Source organism: Fusarium keratoplasticum, chromosome 6 (genome assembly GCF_025433545.1).
Source record: "Fusarium keratoplasticum isolate Fu6.1 chromosome 6, whole genome shotgun sequence".
In the NCBI taxonomy this organism is placed as follows: Eukaryota; Fungi; Ascomycota; class Sordariomycetes; order Hypocreales; family Nectriaceae; genus Fusarium; species Fusarium keratoplasticum.
In genome coordinates this window covers 290,393-308,122 of record NC_070534.1, presented here as the reverse complement: position 1 = coordinate 308,122, position 17,730 = coordinate 290,393, and the positions used below count along the sequence as shown (strand labels likewise).

At 51.3% G+C, this 17,730-nt stretch overlaps 7 protein-coding genes across 7 annotated transcripts; 2 read left to right on the top strand and 5 right to left on the bottom strand.

Moving 5' to 3' along the window:
- Positions 1-315: 315 nt before the first annotated feature.
- On the bottom strand, positions 316-1,977 carry NCS57_00806000 (Fungal-trans domain-containing protein; the record flags this gene model as incomplete). Its single annotated transcript, XM_053057889.1, has 1 exon — positions 316-1,977. One exon carries the CDS (start codon positions 1,975-1,977, stop codon positions 316-318), a length of 1,662 nt encoding a protein of 553 aa, XP_052911720.1.
- A 942-nt stretch (positions 1,978-2,919) lies between these two features.
- Positions 2,920-3,777, bottom strand: NCS57_00805900 (Lactamase-B domain-containing protein; the record flags this gene model as incomplete). Its single annotated transcript, XM_053057888.1, has 1 exon — positions 2,920-3,777. The coding sequence occupies one exon, from the start codon at positions 3,775-3,777 to the stop codon at positions 2,920-2,922; it is 858 nt and encodes a 285-aa protein (XP_052911719.1).
- A 1,123-nt stretch (positions 3,778-4,900) lies between these two features.
- NCS57_00805800 (uncharacterized protein) lies at positions 4,901-6,691 on the bottom strand (the record flags this gene model as incomplete). The annotated part of the gene is made up of 1 exon (XM_053057887.1): positions 4,901-6,691. One exon carries the CDS (start codon positions 6,689-6,691, stop codon positions 4,901-4,903), a length of 1,791 nt encoding a protein of 596 aa, XP_052911718.1.
- A 1,081-nt stretch (positions 6,692-7,772) lies between these two features.
- Positions 7,773-8,603, bottom strand: NCS57_00805700 (beta-lactamase fold metallohydrolase family protein; the record flags this gene model as incomplete). Its single annotated transcript, XM_053057886.1, has 1 exon — positions 7,773-8,603. One exon carries the CDS (start codon positions 8,601-8,603, stop codon positions 7,773-7,775), a length of 831 nt encoding a protein of 276 aa, XP_052911717.1.
- Positions 8,604-9,720: 1,117 nt separating this feature from the next.
- NCS57_00805600 (uncharacterized protein) lies at positions 9,721-11,537 on the top strand (the record flags this gene model as incomplete). Its single annotated transcript, XM_053057885.1, has 8 exons — positions 9,721-9,875; positions 9,935-9,989; positions 10,060-10,159; positions 10,208-10,292; positions 10,345-10,844; positions 10,894-11,133; positions 11,183-11,326; positions 11,377-11,537. The coding sequence occupies 8 exons, from the start codon at positions 9,721-9,723 to the stop codon at positions 11,535-11,537; spliced, it is 1,440 nt and encodes a 479-aa protein (XP_052911716.1).
- Positions 11,538-11,749: 212 nt separating this feature from the next.
- Positions 11,750-13,707, bottom strand: NCS57_00805500 (uncharacterized protein; the record flags this gene model as incomplete). The annotated part of the gene is made up of 2 exons (XM_053057884.1): positions 11,750-12,996; positions 13,050-13,707. The coding sequence occupies 2 exons, from the start codon at positions 13,705-13,707 to the stop codon at positions 11,750-11,752; spliced, it is 1,905 nt and encodes a 634-aa protein (XP_052911715.1).
- Positions 13,708-15,640: 1,933 nt separating this feature from the next.
- On the top strand, positions 15,641-17,429 carry NCS57_00805400 (uncharacterized protein; the record flags this gene model as incomplete). Its single annotated transcript, XM_053057883.1, has 9 exons — positions 15,641-15,693; positions 15,759-15,993; positions 16,043-16,149; positions 16,199-16,355; positions 16,412-16,524; positions 16,577-16,760; positions 16,837-16,995; positions 17,068-17,257; positions 17,317-17,429. The coding sequence occupies 9 exons, from the start codon at positions 15,641-15,643 to the stop codon at positions 17,427-17,429; spliced, it is 1,311 nt and encodes a 436-aa protein (XP_052911714.1).
- Between the last annotated feature and the right edge of the window lie 301 nt (positions 17,430-17,730).

The window sequence follows — 17,730 nt, the reverse complement described above, 5'->3', positions numbered from 1 at the left end:
ACCATTCTTCACCTGCTCCACTCGGGATTACAAGCCAAATCTCTTAGAGTCGCAACTGATTAATGATACGTGCGGTTGGACCACTCATTCAAACGTCCCAGCATACCTAAGATGATGGCATGCTTCAAGCTATGTACAACCCCAGTTGGATTCATGTCAAAGAAGGCAACGACTGAATACGTACATCCATGCAGTGTTGACATGCCATCTATGAAATACCTCACGAGTGTCCGCCACAGCCTCCGGATCCGTTACCCACCAGGACGCGAATCTGGCCGTGGAAGCAACGATACTTGATCCAAAGTCGAGTTGATCTCACAGTCCCGACCCATCTCCATTCGGCCAGAGCATATAAGGCTCGGCCCATTGGTCGACGTCAAAGGCCATGTTCAGAATGGCCTGCAGAGACGTCGAACTCATGTCGCCAATGTCGATTCCGTTTTCCGCCAGCGGTAGTCCGTCAGTGGTCTCGCCCGGAGCATTTTCATAAGCCCCTGATGATGCGTCAGCAGGGACAGCCTGGGCCATTTCAATTCCCCCAGTCTGTCTCGTCAAGACCTGCACACCTGAGTTTTGACGCGTGATGACGGCGACACGATCAACCTCAGCGCGAAGCCGGCGAACAACATCAGCAGCCTTTGCTGCCACCGCAAAGCTGGTGCTATAAATATCCAATACTTCCAAGGAGGTGTTGACCCCCTTCCTAGCCTCAGCTGTGGACGTAGCTTGGGGGTAAGCCAGAACAAAGCCTACAAGTGTCATGGCCGCATTCCACTGCCACTGGAATGTTTCATGCCAGCCATTCAAGATATCTGTAGAGAAAAGGACTTGATGCATAATTCTGGTAAAAGTTGCAGCGTGTTGAGCACACCTAACCCCCAACTGCTCTACGCCACCAGATGTTGACGCTGAACAAGCAAAGATAAATGGACGACAGAGGTTGATGCAAAGGTTGTGATACATGAGTTCCAGCAAGAGGCGTTGCCGTTGAAGCCAGAGGGGCGCAAAGAGTTCCAAGTCGAGAGGACAAGAGTCTGTCGAAAGGGGGCGTCCATTGTTGAGTCGCGAGGTCTTGAGAGCATCGGGCACGGATTGGGCCCAATTATCAACCTCTCTAAGGCTTTTGCGGAAAGCTTCTGCATGGGCTTCAAAAGCGTCTATGTTTTCCGAGGCAGAATTGCCTGTGAATGCCCCTGATGCGTCGTCGAAGAAGGATGTGTAGACGGTCCTTGCAGCTAGGAATAACTCCGTTTGAAGACGATGAAAAGTCAACCAACTGAGGTTGGAGCCGAGGGGACTGAATCTGGATCCTGCCTCCATGGCAGCCTCGAGGCTATGCTCCGGGAGTTGTGGGAGAAACCTAGTCTGGTTCAGGAGGAAGGGTCGGCCATATTTCATGCCAATCTTGCTATCCAGGATATAGATGGCCCACCATAGTCGCCTTCGCATCTCCCTGTCTTTCAACGGCAGGCTTTCTGGTGGATCTAAATGAAGGCCGAGCATGTGTGCAGATCTGATAACCGGGCTGCAAGCACTGTCTGACATGTTCTGAAAGTTTGCGCAGCAGAGATACACGGAGCACAGTATCTGACTTTGCAGAGTTGAGATGACAGGGCTCTCCAGCTCGTATGCCAGAAGCTTCTGGCAGCGAAGATAGTATCTCCGGCCAACAACTGTAGCATCGCCTTCTTGCTTGGCGAAATTCCGCCGAGCCGCTGGAGTTGCCGAGATGCCAAGCTGCATTGACACTGCAATCACGATATCAACAAGGGGGGAGGGTTTCCTAACGTTGCCCTCAGCGGTCCATAAGGATCTGTAGTGCTCACGAAACTCGGCCTCATCTATGATCGGAAAGACAGCTGCATGGTGAGATTGCCAGTATAGCTCAATAAAGAACTCTTCTTGCATCAAAGACAGGTATTCCTCTGCTAGAGTCGATGTGGGACCGGCTTGGTCAGGCCGGCGACCATCATCCATAGGCGAAACCGTGTTCCCTGGTTCGTCCAACAAGGAACTTGCTGATACAGAGCCCGGAAGTTTGTCCTGGCTGGCTGATTGAAGTCCAGGTGGGCCGAGCAGGTCTAGAACTCGCGTAATGAAGTAGAAAAGTGACGACGGTCCATACCACGTCTTGTTCGTCGACTGCCCAGTGCTGATGTGAACCCCCTTTTGCAACCACGTCGGGCTCCCATAACTGTAACGAGCAGGACTTTGGGAAGGGCGTGAAAGGAACGGGTCAATGTTTGCTTCTCGCGACGCGGAGACTACGACGTCGATATTGTTTTCGTTCTTTTGTTGCTGAAGCTCTGATTCGAGCTCATGAATCTTTCGCCTCAAGCGCTCAATCTCCCGATATGCCTGGGGTAGCGTGGTTGACTTGATAACCGCATTGCTGCATTGGCTGCCCCTAGCTTGACAAGGCGTACAAGGAATACGGTTGTCACATTTGATACGTTGACGACGACAATAATCACAGGCTCTGACCACCTGTGCCCGTTTTCTGCGATCGTGGGGGGTTTGCAACGCGGGAAGCGCGCGACTAGCCTGCGAGTCACCCTCGAGGAATGGGTAATCGGACATTTGCACGTGTGTTTTGGCGCTGAAAGCGAACGGAAAGGTAGTAGTGAACAAGGATCGAATCGTAACGTACACTGGTGGACAGGGAGAGGCAGGAAATAGAAGGGCGCTGAAGACAAGAATGACCCCTGTGGATTGGTAATCTCATAGCCCCCGGAGTACTCCTGATTGGTTAAAACCACTGCAGTACAGTGCCGACGCCCAGGAAATACAGTATGAGCCCTAGTTTAACTCCCGACCGCCACCCCCAAGGCTGGCAGTTAGCTGAGGCTACTTCCATAATTCGACAACGAATGAAACAGCCGCCGGGTCCTCCAAAAACATCCCTATTGAACCAGCCGCTCAAGGGAACTGGGCCTGGCAGCCCAACCACAAGACAAGTTTCCCAATCCGGTCCGGGTAAGCGTGAAGCATGCTGTCGTACAACTGTTTGGCCGATTTGGACTCCTTCACAAGTCTGCTAAATGTTTTTATGTACTCCCTCGAAGCACCTATGTTGAAGGCTCCATCAACGCCACCAGGGCGGTGATGAGAGCCAATGACGATGGCGGGGTTGTAAGGTTCCAACTTGTCGAGACACTCGATCCAGGCATCTCGATGTTTCTCAGACGGAGACTCGGCCATCCACATGTGTACATCGTTGTAGACAATGTCACCAGCGACCGTCAAGTTTAGCGAAGGAACGTAAAGAAACGTCGTTGCGTCCGTGTCAGAGTGACCAGCGTGGACCGCCTCAAAGGTGTGACCCTCGAGTGTGAATTTGTTATCCTTCAAAGGTTTCGCCACAATCTCAAAAGACTCTTCATTGATCTGTCCTGGGAAGAGGTCGTGCCACACAGCGCGGTATTCGGGCGTCAGCTGAGTCGACATGTGGTCAATCGATTCCTGAGTTGAAACGACCTCAACCCCTGGAAATCGCTTGACCAGATAATGGAGATTGAACCAGTGGTCACCATGGCCATGGGTGATATAGATGGTTGACAGTTTCTTGCCGTTTAGCGTGTCCTGGATCCAGTCGCCGAGGGAGACGCCTTGCTCAGAGGTGAAGAGAGTGTCAACGAGGACGGCTTCAGACTTGCCCGAGATGAGAGTCACAACCGTGGGCTGCCATAGACCGACTGAACCATCTGGCAAGGATTTATTGGTCGGAATGGCAGAGGCATTGTAAAGATCAGCCCTGAGGGAAGACGTGGCGGTCATGACTGCGAAAGTTTGAAGAACAAGGTATACGAAATTAACTGTTACCGGAGATGGTTTGAAGAGTAACCGGGGGGTGCCATGCACGTTAAATGCGTATACCTGTTCTCTAATACCTGCGAATCATCTTCTAGGCACCGAATCTGAGGACGTATTACGACGGGGATATTGGTAATCCAAAGAAGCTTTGCTTCAGTACTTAAAGCGATGTTCAACGCCACCGAAGGCTGCAGTGCTGGCACGTCAAGGGTAGAGGAAGAGGTCTCCGGTTTGATCAGTAAACTCAGTGAGCTGATGGTATCGGTCCAGTAGGCAGGCCTGAGGCCAGGGTACTGCACTGCACCATACTAATCATCGGGCGGGATCATGTAACTTTACCGACGGCTTATGCATAAGTACCTGCAGTTTGTGTCAAAAGCTAGCTGATGGAGCTACGGAGCACTCCGTGACCCACTTGGACGCGATTGGCCTCCCAGGATATCTGCAGAACAATCTTGATTGTTGACAGGATAGGTAGTGATTTTCGGCTGCCTGAATGTTGTGGCTGGTACTCAGCTGGCACGTGAGTTAGACGCGGGCAAGAGGGTGGTGATAGTCGCTTATGATAATGGCCTCAAATATATTTTTCTTCGCAGACTGTTGAAGCTGCCATCTTATAAACGAGGGGCTCTTGACTTACAGGTAGCTCTGTTGGATTCCTTGTACATGGTGCTCAGAAAAGAACTGCCTAGAGCATAAACTGTTTGAATGGAGCTGGATTATTATATAGCGATCAGGCCAGCAAGACGAACCTGTATATTAGAGCCAAAGCTATTTCCCCGATTATGTGATAACATAAACGGACGATACCCGTCTATGAGATTATAGATAACAACCCTTAATACCATTAACCGGCTACTAAGCCCAAGCTTAAAGTAAAGAATCACCGCCATGGAGATGATCACAGGCAGAACGTACGTAGAGTTGGTCTGGAACTTGATGTGTCAAGGCGAGAACCACAATCACCATGAATAAGGTAGTTCTTGACAGGCATGGTGAACGTTGTATGATAATCAAAGCGCTTATTCAATCCCCTGGTGTCTAGCAACCTTTTCGCTATTTGATACACCTCCTTCACACTATAATTCTAATCCGTCCAATTCAAAGAGTACCTTCCAACTCTCTCTCTTAGCAACTTGACCTTTTTCTCACCTCTTGCCTCTGACGCTGAAGATATGTTGGTCAGCTCATTCTCGACTCCATCGAGCAACGGGGAACAATCGGTAACAAGCGCAGCCACTGGCCCATCCTCGACAATTTTCCGAGACGAATATTTCTGACCCAGCACAAGCAACACCCATGACAAGGTCAAGGCCAGGGAAGCTCCAAGCCATCCAAAAGTCCGAGGACGGGAGACTTGAGCAACCTGCCTCTGCTCGTATCGCCTAACAGATAGAAGGTTGTCATCCGGCTCAAACGAACGTGAAAGCATGTCCCACGAGCCTTGGTATGAGTATCGGACGAGCCTTGTGACGTATTCCTCCAAGTTCATCCAGGTTGACAGGCCGGAAGAGTTCATCATACTGAACACACTCATGACATCCGGCATGAGGTACATGGCTTCTTTGACCCAGGGAGCAGGCTCTATCGGTAATTTCGAGTCGGCTGCATCGCCTTGGATCACGCGGCTCGAGAGGTAGGTGCTAGTTGGGCTTCTGACGACGCCGGCAGTGAGATTAACGACTGCGTAAGTGAAACACCGGTAGTAGTTGCCCTTTTCGTTCGGCGTAAAGATATTGTTGAAGCTTTTCATGCCGAAGATGCTCTCTTTCAAGTCGGTACAGTTGTTTCCGTTGAGCGAGACGGTCCCGTTGATCAGAACCATGGCGTGGAAGATCCCGGATTGCAAGTAAGCAGATGGAACATCCATCCGGAACGCATTGTCACTCTTGTTCGGGAAGTTGCCCAGCATCCCAGGTCTGTCGTCCTTATCGAAGAGAACTGCGTTTCCATCTATGCCATAGGATAACGGAGGGTCTTTGACGCGAGTCAGATCGTCCTCCCAGGTCGAAGCATGCACTGAGCCATTGACGATCTGGAAAACATCATCTGGAGGGTATTCAGTTGGGAATGTAATTGAATTGATCCGAAGACAGGGAATCGTGGCATCTAGGATGCTAGAGTTGACGGGGAATCCATCGTCATTCATGATGTGACGACAATGGCCCTCGTCAATCGTCGTGCCGTCCCATGCAATAGAGGCGTAGGCAGCAGCTCTGCGGACGTAGGAACGACGGTCCTCGCTAGAGTAGTAATACCAGAACCAGAGCAAGGGGCTAGCTCCAGGATACCCAGCTTGCGTCTGCTCGAGGTCCGGACTGTATCTGAAGCCGACATCCCAGTCCACAGCACCAGATATGAGGGGTCCAATAAGCGGCTGTGGAACGACCAAGAGCAAAAGTGCCACAACGAAGAGGCCGGACTTATTCCCACGGATTGCATGCCATGGTGGTACTTTATAGGTGAAAGTTTGGGTGACTTCAGAGAGGTGCAACCCGGACGTCCCCAGCAGAATGAAAACGACGTTCCAGAGGACCACGCCCATCCATGCGCCAACAAGAAGCCTTGTGACCACCAAAGCGACCGAAATAATGGTGGTGACGTCGCTAACGCGAAGCCTTAGCTGTCTGTCGACGTAGCGGGGCGCGTCGGGGAGGATGGCGTGATATCCATCGAGGAGGAAGACCATGCATAGGACGAGCAGGATGCACCAGAGGATATGCAGTATAGGGAAGAGATATGTGGTTCGCAGACGGCTCGAGATGTTTGCAGGCCCTTTCGGGTTGGACTCTGTTTGCTGGACGTCTGCATCTGTCCTCTCAGAAGGAGAAACAGGTGTATAAGAATGAACAGGAGGAAAATCTTTGGAGGTAGCCATGCTAACTTGAGATCGCAAAGAAGTGTTTTGCTTGCGGTCAGCCCAGCACACCCAGGTTGGATTTATCTGGCACAGAGTGGAAACGTGCGGCTCTGCATCTGACCCTTGCGGGAGAATGAGGAATGAATGACTTTTGATAAAGAATGGGGGGGAATCCCCTTAAGCGGCCTTGGCGAGGACCCTGGTGACAACGAGACCAGAAGCTGCATATCAACAACCAATAGTCAATGCAGTCCACGTCTGACAATTGACAAGCTGAAAGTTGCGTCTGCACCTTGGCCAGCCCAAAGCCCATTGTTTTGCTAACCCCTGCCCAAAGCTGAAGTGACATGTAGTTTTCAACCCCCTTGTCTATAAAGCCACTTCCGTTTCGGCCAGTAATTTTTCATCTGTTCACTTGGCATGTAGCTCGAGGCTGTCAGCAATTCCACACTGCGGTGGTCCTGGCTGCTGCAATATTCAGCCGCAGACATAACGAGAAACGATTGGCCATTGGAAGCTGTCAACTTTATGCCTCAGGAGCCTGCAGCATCCACTTCCCGAACGCCACTATGCCTTTTGAGAGCCGAGAATGTTGTCATGGATGCTACATAGTTGGTCCAGGCTCTCACCCCGGCACTTGGCGTAGCTCCCGGAGGCTTGGCTTTTGTCGGCATTACGAGATACCCATGAATGCGTCGCAATTGCCGACGAACGTCGATGGCTACTGAGGTGGGTTGCTGAGGCAGGGGTATTTCGCGGCCGGGGGTGTGTTGGGGGCACAGTTCCCGCCAGGAGGCGGAGATTGCTGGCGCTATTCTTGCTGATGATGGACTGGGACTCCTTGACGCTCAGGGCTACACTAGGGAGGCGAGACCTGCAGCCATCGCAAGAAGTGTTAAAGAGGGAGGGGAGGCCCGGAGAAGGGCAAGGGATTGGTCAAGTCCGGCACACTTAATATCGGGGGAGACAGGCATCTTCAGATAGTTTTATTCCACTATCTATAGAGTATAATCTACCAGCATTAAGCCTTTTCCAAAGGAAAAACTGCTCCAACACCGATCGCTGTGGGATCAACATCGAGAAAGGGATTACCACATTCTTAGATAATCCTTCGCGCTTCTCCGGGCTTCAGCCAGCAGACACGATCCAGAATACCTTCAGCCTCAAATACCTTCTCGAGGTCCTCGCCATGCTGAGTAAAGTGGTGCCAAGACTCGAAATGAATGGGGACGAGGTGATCGGCATTGAGATGGCGGACGAGGGTCGCAGCCTCCTTGCCGCCCATTGTGATTTGAAGTGGCTCTTCGCGTCCACCAATCTTGAATCTCGCATCGCCGAGGTTCATGAGCGCAACTACAATATGGAAGCGCTGCTTGATGTCGAAGTGATCGGGAAGAAGAACGGTGTCGCCAGTAAAGTAGATGGCGTTGGGTAAGCCTTCTTCGCTGTAGCCGAACTTGTCGTTTCGTAGGATAAAGCCAATGACCTCTCCTCCAGGCATATGAACACATGGGACCCCGGTAATCTCCCACTTGATGCCGTGCAGTGTCAGAGTCACAGTCTCCCAAGGCTTAAGGGCCTGAACCGCAGGTCGTGGGGCCAGATTCTTTGCACCATCAGGAGTAGTGAGGACTGGGCGGCCGTTCAAAAGGGTGCGACCAGCATCATCCAAGTTATCGATATGATCCTCATGACTCAGCAGAATTGCGTCAATGACTGGAAGCTGATGCAGTCCCAAGGCCGGCGGTTCATCAAACTTCAAGACTGTTTTCTCGGTTCCTTTGGGCATCAGGCTGGTAATGTCGTACTCAACAGGGGCGTCCCCAAAGACGGGGTCGGTGAGGAAGCTCACTCCATCGATTTCCAAGATGGAAGTGGCAGTGGTGATGTGGGTGATGCGGACCTCGCTCTGAAAGTTGGTGGGAGCCATGATTGTGTGTTAAAGATGTGGTTATTTCTGGCTGTGAGGTCTGAGATAATTGATGTGTTGAAAGGTAGAAGACTGTTGGAAAAGAAGTATATATATATGTGTACCCTCAATGATTCCAGGGATGACCCTGATTCTGCGGGAGAAGGGTTTGTCAGTAAGCTCCCATTTGTAATCCCTTGGCCGAAATACATGAGGCACATTATGAATCAAGCAATATCACAGCAACTCAGGGCATTTTAGAGTCAGCATTTGTAATCACTCGTCATATATCTATGCAGCAAGATGGAAAAGCAGGCGTTATCATGACGCCAACCCTTGGCTCTCCAGTCTACACCGTGCCATTGGTGATGTTTCATGTTACAGAAAATCTCGACTCGTCAAGCCCCGCGGGGTGCGATTGGCGTGAAGAGCGGGTATGAATGGGCTTAGGTACGAATCAAGGCCGGGTCTAGAAGCCATGAGATCTATGAATAGAATGGCAAGGAATGAAGAGAGCAGATTAGCAAAGGGGGTGTAATGACTGACTCTAGGTAAGCCAAACTCGATGCTCGAGCAGAAAGAAGTCAATAGCCTCGTAGAATCATTGAGAGGACCAGCTTAGACGCCATAGATGCCAATATCTTACAACCGAGTTCAAAATTCATACAAATTTAGTCACCCCGGGACACTGTTTTGGGGGCTAGTAAGGATAGTCATGTTGGGGAGGTAGCAACATGGTTGATCTTGGGCTACGAAAGACATCTTGAATCGATTTCAAGGCTGGATTAGTCTGCAAGGCGGAATAAATGAAGTCCTGTAGCTCGCCCCCTATCTAACGTTAAGCACAGTGAGGGTCTCGGGTTATGATGCCGCTTTGGGTAACAAAACGCGCCAAGGCACACCAGCTTCAACATACGCTCTTTTCATACCCGAGCAAAAAATTACCAGAAACAGAGAGAATTAGTAATTGGACCTGTATAGTCATGCCTGAGGCCTTGTAGTTTCCCCTGGGTGCATATTTAGTCGAAAGAATTGTGGCATGTCCCTGACCAGGTTCTCTGGAAACATCAGCCAACCGAGTCAACGAAACATTGAAACAACCTCAAGTTTACTCTCCTTCACTAAATCATCCTTCGCCATGTTTTGTCAGAAACTCACCGGCAGAGCCAAGGTCAATGTGCCTAGCCGAGAGGATGCCTCTATGGGAGGCTTTCAGGTCGAGGATTCGCAGACCCTTCGAGGAGACGATGATGCATCCATCAGGGACAAAGAAGAGGAGCCAAAATACGGCTGGTGATTGCCCCATGAACACTCAGAGCCTTAGGGTCCTATCAATTCTGACTTCATCCTAGGGTCATTGTCGCTTCGGTGTTCTTCACCAATGCCCATACGTGGGGTTTGATCGGCGTGAGTTGGAAGACGAGCCTCTCAGTTGCTGGGACTTCCCCCATGCGGCAGTTTGCTGACGCCGTGACAGTCTTACTCAGTATTCTTAGCCCATTTCCTACATTCGGGGCAGTTTTCTAATCCGGACCCTCTGACCTTGGCATTTGTCGCTGGACTGTCATTTTCCGTCGGTGAGTAATGGTGAAAGTGTCAACCGCACATGTACTGATACGAAGTAGCGTTGCTTGTTGCTCCAGTTGTAACTTGCTTGAATTCTTATATCGGTCCACGACCAACAGTCTTTATCGGTATCCTTGTCCAAACGTGAGTCTCTGGTCTGATGTGCATTTACTTCCTCTGTCTGACTGGGACCAAGAGGGGGTCTTATTGCTGCTTCATTCAGCACTCGTATCTGGCATCTTGTCCTCTCGCAAGGTCTGGTCTTTGGTGCTGGCGTAGGCTTCATCGTCAACACTACCGTCAGCATCGTTCCTCAATGGTTTCATGCCAGGCGGTCCTTCGCTGTGGCTGTAACTACGGCTGGCTCTGGAACAGGAGGCTTGCTCTACTCGCTCACGACCCGCACCATGATCGACAATCTAGGACTCGCGTGGGCATTCCGGATTCTTTCAATCGTATCCTTAACCGTCAACGGCATCAGCAACCTTTTTCTCAAGAGTCGAAGCACCTCGGTAGGTGCTGTCCACCTCGGCTTTGATGTTAGCTTCTTCAAACGACCCGACTTTTGCTTGTTCTTGGCATGGGGCTTCTTTTCTCAATTTGGGTTTGGAATCACGGTCTTTTCCATGGCGGACTTTGCTGAGACGATGGGGTTCACGCCGCGGCAAGGATCCATTGCCAGTGCAATCTTCAACCGTTGGCCACCCGAACATCAAGGATACGCTGAAACTAATTGTTGGAATAGTGTCACAGGCGATTGGCCGTCCCTTGATAGGGCTAGCCAGTGATCGCTACGGTAGGCTGAACGTGGGCACCGTCTGCACTCTTACTGCAGCCCTGTCGACGCTTCTTATCTGGATTCTAGCCGGCAAGTCCTTTGCGGGTACCATTATCTACACACTCTTTGGGGCGTTTGCTAGCAATATGTGGACAACAGTTGCTCCGATCGGTGTAGAGGTTATGGGACTACAGTTGCTTCCATCAGGTGCGCATTTTCTTCATTGTGCCACCGACCATATCTAATTCTGTATAAGCCCTGTCCATCTTTTGGTTCGTACTTGTCCTTCCTACTACGTTTGCAATGCCAATTGCGCTGTCTTTGAAAGGCCAAGGAGACTATCCTTATCTCGGAGTGCAGTTATTTACGGGATTTTCCTACATGGCAGCTTTCATTTCAGGTATTGGATGTTGCCGCCTCTCTTTCTCCAGCAAGACTGACCGTTACTAGTTTGGTTTCTTCGAGCTCTGAAGCTGTATCGCATCGACTCGCTTCAGCCATTCTCAGAGTTGGGGGACCGGGCAAGTATTTGTCATGGCGAAGGTGTGACAAGTTCAACGAACAGGTTGACAAAGCTCTATGAGGGACTCGTTTCGAGACGCAAGGTGTAGGAATAACTTGAAGTATCTACCTGTAGAGAAACGATTGCTGTCAGTTGATCTTTCATTTATAACTCTAGGTCCTATTCGGAACATTGTAATAAGTAGATTCGATCACAAAGGTATTGGGTCATGTGGTTTTAATAGTTCATCTCAATTTAGACTTATTTCCAATACTAAAAACACCAAAGGACAAAAAACATTCGCTTCTTTCATCAAACAGTTTACAAATCGTTGTACTCATAAAGACCCTCCTCAAGACCCTTGATCTGGAGCGCCAGCAACTTCGAGTAGTACCGGCAGATGGCCAGGTTACCGCCGTGGAACCAGAAGCCAGGGTGGCCACTCTTCTGCCACATGATTCTCATCTCGCCCTCATTGTTGAAGCCCCAGACATCACCGACCTGGTCGGCAATTTCGTCACCGAACATGACCCGAGTCTGGGTTCGCATGTTCTGGTAGCCTGTGGCAAAGATGATCTCGTCGGCTTCGAGCTCACTGCCGTCGGCGAAGCGGAGGCCGTGGGGGAGAACGGTGTCGATCTCTTGGCCGTGCTTGACCTTGATCTTGCCCTCGGCGATCAGCTTGGAAGCGCCGACGTCGATATAGTAGCCTCCGCCGCGCTGGAAGTACTTGAAGAAGAGACCAGCGCCATCGGGGCCGCGGTCGACCTTGAAGCCGGCCTTGTCAAGACCATCGAGAATCTCCTTATCGTGCTCGGCCTGCTTCTCACAGACGGTGACCTGGATGGCCTTGAGGACGGGGGTGGGCAGGCCGTGAATGAGAAGGTCGGCGTCGTCAACCTCGGGTCCGTCTTCAGAGTAGATGCCCTTGAGAGCGATGTCAGTGATGGCCTTGGAGGAGACGACGTGAGTGCTGGATCGCTGGACAATGGTGACGTCGTAGCCCTTCTCGAGGTAGTCTTGAGCAATGTCGTGTCCCGAGTTGCAAGATCCAACAACGATGGCCTTCTTGCCCTTGCTGTTCTCCTGAGCGCCGGGGAACTCGGAAGAGTGGCACAGACGGTCGCCCTTGAAGTTCTCGATACCCTTCATCGTGGGCATGTTCTTCTTTCCGGAGTGACCAGTCGCCTGGATGATGTGGCGAGGGTGGAAGGTTCGCTTCTCGACGGAGCCGTCCTCCTTCTTTCGCTCGACAGCGACGGTCCAAGACTTGGTGGTGTCATCCCACTTGGTGTCGACGATGGAAGTCCTCGTCCAGACGTTGAGCTCCAGCAGCGTTGCGTAGGCCTCAAAGAATTGGGCGAGCTTGTCCTTGGGGGTGAAGATGGGCCACTGGGGCGGGAACTTGAGGTAAGGCATGTGGTCATACCAGACAGGGTCGTGGAGAACCAGCTGGTGGTATCGCTTCCTCCAGTTGTCGCCGACACGGTCGTTCTGGTCGACGGCGATGGCCTCGATGCCCAGCATCTTAAGTCGGGCAGCGGCGGTCAGACCAGCTTGGCCAGCACCTGAAGAAATGTTAGCATGGAATTTTTAACTCCGAGCATGTGATTGGGCTCACCAATGATCAGCACAGCAGGCTCGCTTCCATCTTCAAAGTTGGCGGCCGCAGCCCTTCGCTGGGCCCAGTTCTTGCGGCCAGGCTTTCCACCGTGCTCGACACCCTTGGGTCTGTGCTCGTTGATGGACTCCTCATAGCCCTTGAACTCTTGAAGACGGGTGTAGAGGGTGAAGATCTTCCACTCTCCGTTGTGCTCAACAGCGCGCGCAAGGCCCTGGCCAGTGCCCAAAGCGGTCTCAATGGTGAAGAAAAACTGGACACCAAAAACTGTGGCGGGTCCATCGATGGGGATAGTCTTGGGGGATCGGACGGCAGAGCTGTTGTCGATGGAGATGCTCTTCAATCGGAAACCGTCCTTGGAGCCAGCAGCGCTCTTCAGGAAGTCAAGAATGGCACTAGGACCCTGGACTGTTCGGAACACCCAAGACAGAGCCAGGTGATCTCTCCAGTAGCCATCATCTGTGAATAGTCTGGCCAAAGCGGGGTAGTCGTGCTTCTGGACAGCCTGGTTGATGTTCTCAACCAGGGCCGCGGCAACTTCTTGGGGGTCGGAGCTGGCGGGAGTCTTGGAAGGGGCGGGGAACTTGGCGACGGGAATGTTGATGGAACCAGGCACGGTCCGCATGTACGAGGGGACGTCAATCGCAGCTGCAGCCATTGTGAAGTGTGTGTGTGAGTGTATGAGATGTGGTAGAGAAGGTTGGGTATCTGAGAGGAGAAGAGGAGAAGGTTGATGCTAGTGACAAACTCAAGGCCACGGCCACGACCTTAAGTAACCATTTTTTTTCTGTTGTGAAACATACAGAACAGGCCGCCAATCGGCTCGGCACTCGTTGGCTGTCCCTCCGCAGTGATCGGCAGAGAGAAGCATTAACACTCATACCATTGGACGCATCACTCAGCCATTGTTCCCCCGCGTTTGACAAGCCCAACCAGACACAAAGCGGATCCTCTCCCCGAGATGCTCCCCGCTTCTAGCCTCGATATCCCCCCGCCTCTTTTCCCAATCCCCCGCACTGCGGTTCCGACCGCGGCGGAGCCGATTCGGGAGCTGGGCCAACTGATCACGGAGGATTCAAGGGTTGACGAGTCTCATGATGGAGATTCCATGCGGATTGACGTTTAATCCACGTGGAGAAGACAAGTCTGGGGGTCTTGATTGCGGAGCGGTGCCGAAAAGGTAGCGCCTCTCCGCACATCCGTCTCCTTTGATGCGAATCATTGACACTGACAGGCCGCTATCACCGATTGAGTTTACTTGGCCATGTGATTTCCCTGAATATCCTCTTTTCTGATCCTAGTCAATTGGCTCGTGGTCTGTCACTTGCCGCTGAGCCTCAAAGACGCGTGCGTGAAAACACGGCACGTTTGGGACTTGACGCGACATGGGCACGATGGTACATGGAGGCAGAGCTAATTGTTGGGTTTCTTCATGTTGTTTGCTGCTTCTTGACTCTTCTTATATTCTGTTGTAAAGCTCGTAACCAGGGACCACATGCGTAGCTCTTCTGCATCACTAAGCCCATCTCACAGATAACAGCCCTCCACTTGTGACAGTTTTGTTTTCTCAAGTACATCATTTGCTAGGTTTGTGAGAGTAAAGTTGCAAGCGCCTTGAAGTATTCAAATCAAATGAAGGAGCGCTTTTGTATAGGGTGAAGATTTATGTGTGAATGGATGATGATGCAGACATGAAGTCTTGGCCAGGCTTACTGGATGAGGACATCTTACTAGGGGTGTAACCAGTCATCTTTCACGAGCTACCAGAATAGGAAATCGGGCGCAAATCATTATAATTGGTGTGCTGTTTAAATAGACTCACTTTTATATGAGATCGTGAGTCTCAAGTCATGCTATCGTACTCAGAAGCCCTTTCTGGCGTCATGTGAAATCTCACTCTCATCACACCGCAGCAAAAGCGATGTCACAATAAACGATTTGCACTCATTGGTGAGACTTTCGAGAACCATTTTCACGTGAAAGCTCATATTCTTACCGCCTCCAGATTGATAAGATCGAAACGGCCCTTCTCAGGCCTTCTCGTGTTTCAGCCGCAGCCAACAGTCGATGAGAGCCTTGGCATCAGGCCAACACACATCAGTTATTTTGAGAGCGCAGGGCATCTCGGTACTGTCAGCAGCTGAGATTCACCATCTGAATCTTTAATCGGCACCCAGATCGCCAGCTATGGCATGTCGGCCAAACTCGGAGTGAGCTCACCATGGCTTTGGAATCATTCAAGTCTCGGGTCATTTCTGAGAAGAACATCGTAAAATCCATGATTTGTAATTTCTGTGGAGACTTCAACTCGCCGAGTGCAGTTTCGAGTCTCCGTTTTGGTTGAAAAACGTGTGTAATCATTCATGCGGCGTCGTGAAGCAAACATGGTGTTTCCGCGGAGATCTCGACGCGTCACGAGAAAATGGTCAGCATTCCGCCTTTTATAGAACCATTTGTGAATATCGCCCCTGTTTACCGTGCACACGATAATTGTGATTCGCTGATAACCTGGTCATGTCTTGCTACGGCTCACATCATCCCATTCTCGTCGGACACTTCGGCCTCCGATGAGCGCACATGGTAAACGCGTGATGGGCCGATTTCGCACAAGTCGGAATACCGAGGACGAGATTCACGATGAATAGTGAGAGAAAAGATGTATAAAAGTTGATGTTTGCCTATTGTCGATATCGTCTTTACCATCAACAGCACCAGATTGAGACGCACCACCAAAAACAACATGCACGCTACCGAAGACGAGACCATCACCATCCCCCGATTCCCTTTCCAGCGGGCCTCGGCATTTGAACCCCCTGCAGAGTTTGCTCGCCTCCGAGCCAATGAACCTATCTCTCGAGTGGAACTCTTTGATGGGAGCTTGGCATGGTTGGTGGTCAAACATGAGGATGTATGCAGGGTAGCTACGGACGAGAGACTCTCCAAGGTACGGCAGAGAAAATCTCACGCTCATATCATCGATCTGACAGATGCAGGAGAGAATTAGACTTGGCTTCCCCGAGCTGAGTGCCGGTGGTAAGGCTGCAGCCAAGAATAAGCCCACGTTTGTCGACATGGATGCTCCCGCACACATGAACCAGAGGTAAGACGGCCCCCAACAGTGACATCAAACATCGCTCATTGGCATATAGAAGCATGGTGGAACCCTTCTTCACTGAGGATCACGTGGAGAGTTTAAGACCTTATATCAAAGAGACTGTTCAAGGTCTTTTGAATGATATGGTGGCTAAGGGATGCGAGGAGCCCGTCGACCTGGTCGAGAAGTTTGCCCTTCCCGTTCCATCTTACGTGAGTAAATCCTTGAGCTATCACCCAAGCAGAGCCCCGCTGATAATTGTTCGAAGATCATCTACACTATCTTGGGAGTTCCATTTGAGGATCTCGAATACTTGACTGAACAGAACGCCATCCGCAGCAACGGCAGTGGCACTGCTCAAGAGGCGGCGGCCGCCAACCAGTACGACAATGAACAAGACATTACTTCATCACTTAAAGCTAACACTTATTAGGCAGCTGCTCAAGTATCTTGCAAAGCTTGTGGATCAACGCCTCCAAGAGCCCAAGGACGACCTCATCGGCCGCCTAGTTGCCGAGCAACTCGTACCCGGGCACATTGAAAAGTCCGACGCTGTGCAGATCGCCTTTCTGCTGCTTGTGGCGGGAAATGCGACCATGGTCAACACGATTGCTCTGGTAAGACATTTTAGACCGGTTTCAGATATTTCATTAAGGCGTGCTTTGTGCTGATTACGAATTACAATTCCCGCAGGGCGTCGTCACGCTGATGCAGAACCCCAGTCAACTCGACGAGCTGAAGGCCGACCCGACCCTTGTCCCTGGCTTTGTGGAGGAACTATGCCGCTACCACACCGGCTCCTCCATGGCCATGAAGAGAGTGGCCAAGGAAGATATGGAGCTCGGTGGACAAGTAAGTATTATGCGAGAATGCGTCAGGAATTGCATAGGCGAAGGGGGGGCGATTTTGTTGACGAGATAATAGCTCATACGTGCTGGAGAGGGTATCATTGCCTCGAATCAGTCCGCCAATCGGGACGAAGACGTGTTCCCCAACCCCGACGTATTCGACATGCACCGTGATTTCGACTCTCGCGACGGGCTCGGGTTTGGATTCGGCCCACATCGTTGCATCGCAGAGTTGCTAGCCAAGGCCGAGCTAGAGACCGTTTTCGGTATGCATAAACGTTGAGGCTAGTATCAAGGGCCGACGGTTGCTAATGTGCGCCTCTAGAAACCTTGTTCGCTACCCTGCCAGACTTGAGAGTGTCGATCCCTCTTGATGAGATTGAGTGCACGCCGCGGCACAAGGATGTTGGCATTGTGAGACTGCCCGTTGTTTGGTAGATGGATGGCAGATAACGGCCGTTGCACACACCCACGAGGCTAATCTCCCTATCTACCGGCAAAAACGACCCTTGCAGTAGTACCGAGACCAGGGTAGCCAACAGCCATAGAGTGCTGAGCAAGCTGGTGACAGAGGCTGACTGAAGGTGAGGGGCGAGCGTCCAAGTGGGGATCCATTTCGCTGAGTCGAGAGGGCTGCATGATGACAAACCCGCGTAGAGGCTTACATAGACATTACCATTCACCCAACTCATCCATGTTCATGCAGACCTGCCCTACCCGCAATGCACAATGAGATCTG